This window comes from Nanorana parkeri, unplaced genomic scaffold (genome assembly GCF_000935625.1).
Source record: "Nanorana parkeri isolate BGI_ZX_2015 unplaced genomic scaffold, ASM93562v1 scaffold344, whole genome shotgun sequence".
NCBI classification, from domain to species: Eukaryota; Metazoa; Chordata; class Amphibia; order Anura; family Dicroglossidae; genus Nanorana; species Nanorana parkeri.
In genome coordinates this window covers 1,317,256-1,317,556 of record NW_017306612.1, presented here as the reverse complement: position 1 = coordinate 1,317,556, position 301 = coordinate 1,317,256, and the positions used below count along the sequence as shown (strand labels likewise).

Below are 301 nucleotides of genomic sequence, written 5' to 3'. Positions count from 1 at the left end.
CATTCGCTGCCGCTTTCATGTCCATCAATGGGCTTCCGCCCTCCCCCTCGCCGCCGCGGTCTTCCCCGCCGAGTGACTCTCCTGTGTTTTCTGTGTTTCAGACAGGCAGTGGGTCTGGAATATTCCGTACGTCAACGCTCCGGATTCGCACGGCAACATCTGGTGTCCGCGGTAGGAGGTCCGGCACTCTACGCCCGGTAAAATTCCGGAACCCCGAACCCGTCTCCACTCAACTCAACCACGTGAAGATATTTTTTTTTTACTTATGTTTTCAGATCCGAGCTGAATAGAATAAACTGAG

At 53.8% G+C, this 301-nt stretch overlaps 1 protein-coding gene across 1 annotated transcript in view; it reads left to right on the top strand.

Moving 5' to 3' along the window:
* The window catches only part of TDP1 (tyrosyl-DNA phosphodiesterase 1), a 52,447-nt gene that overhangs the window by 50,522 nt on the left and 1,624 nt on the right, over positions 1–301 (top strand). Inside the window, exon 11 of the mRNA XM_018558497.1 lies at positions 102–171. Coding sequence (XP_018413999.1) covers positions 102–171 — 70 coding nt within the window. The remainder of the gene's footprint in view (positions 1–101; positions 172–301) is intronic.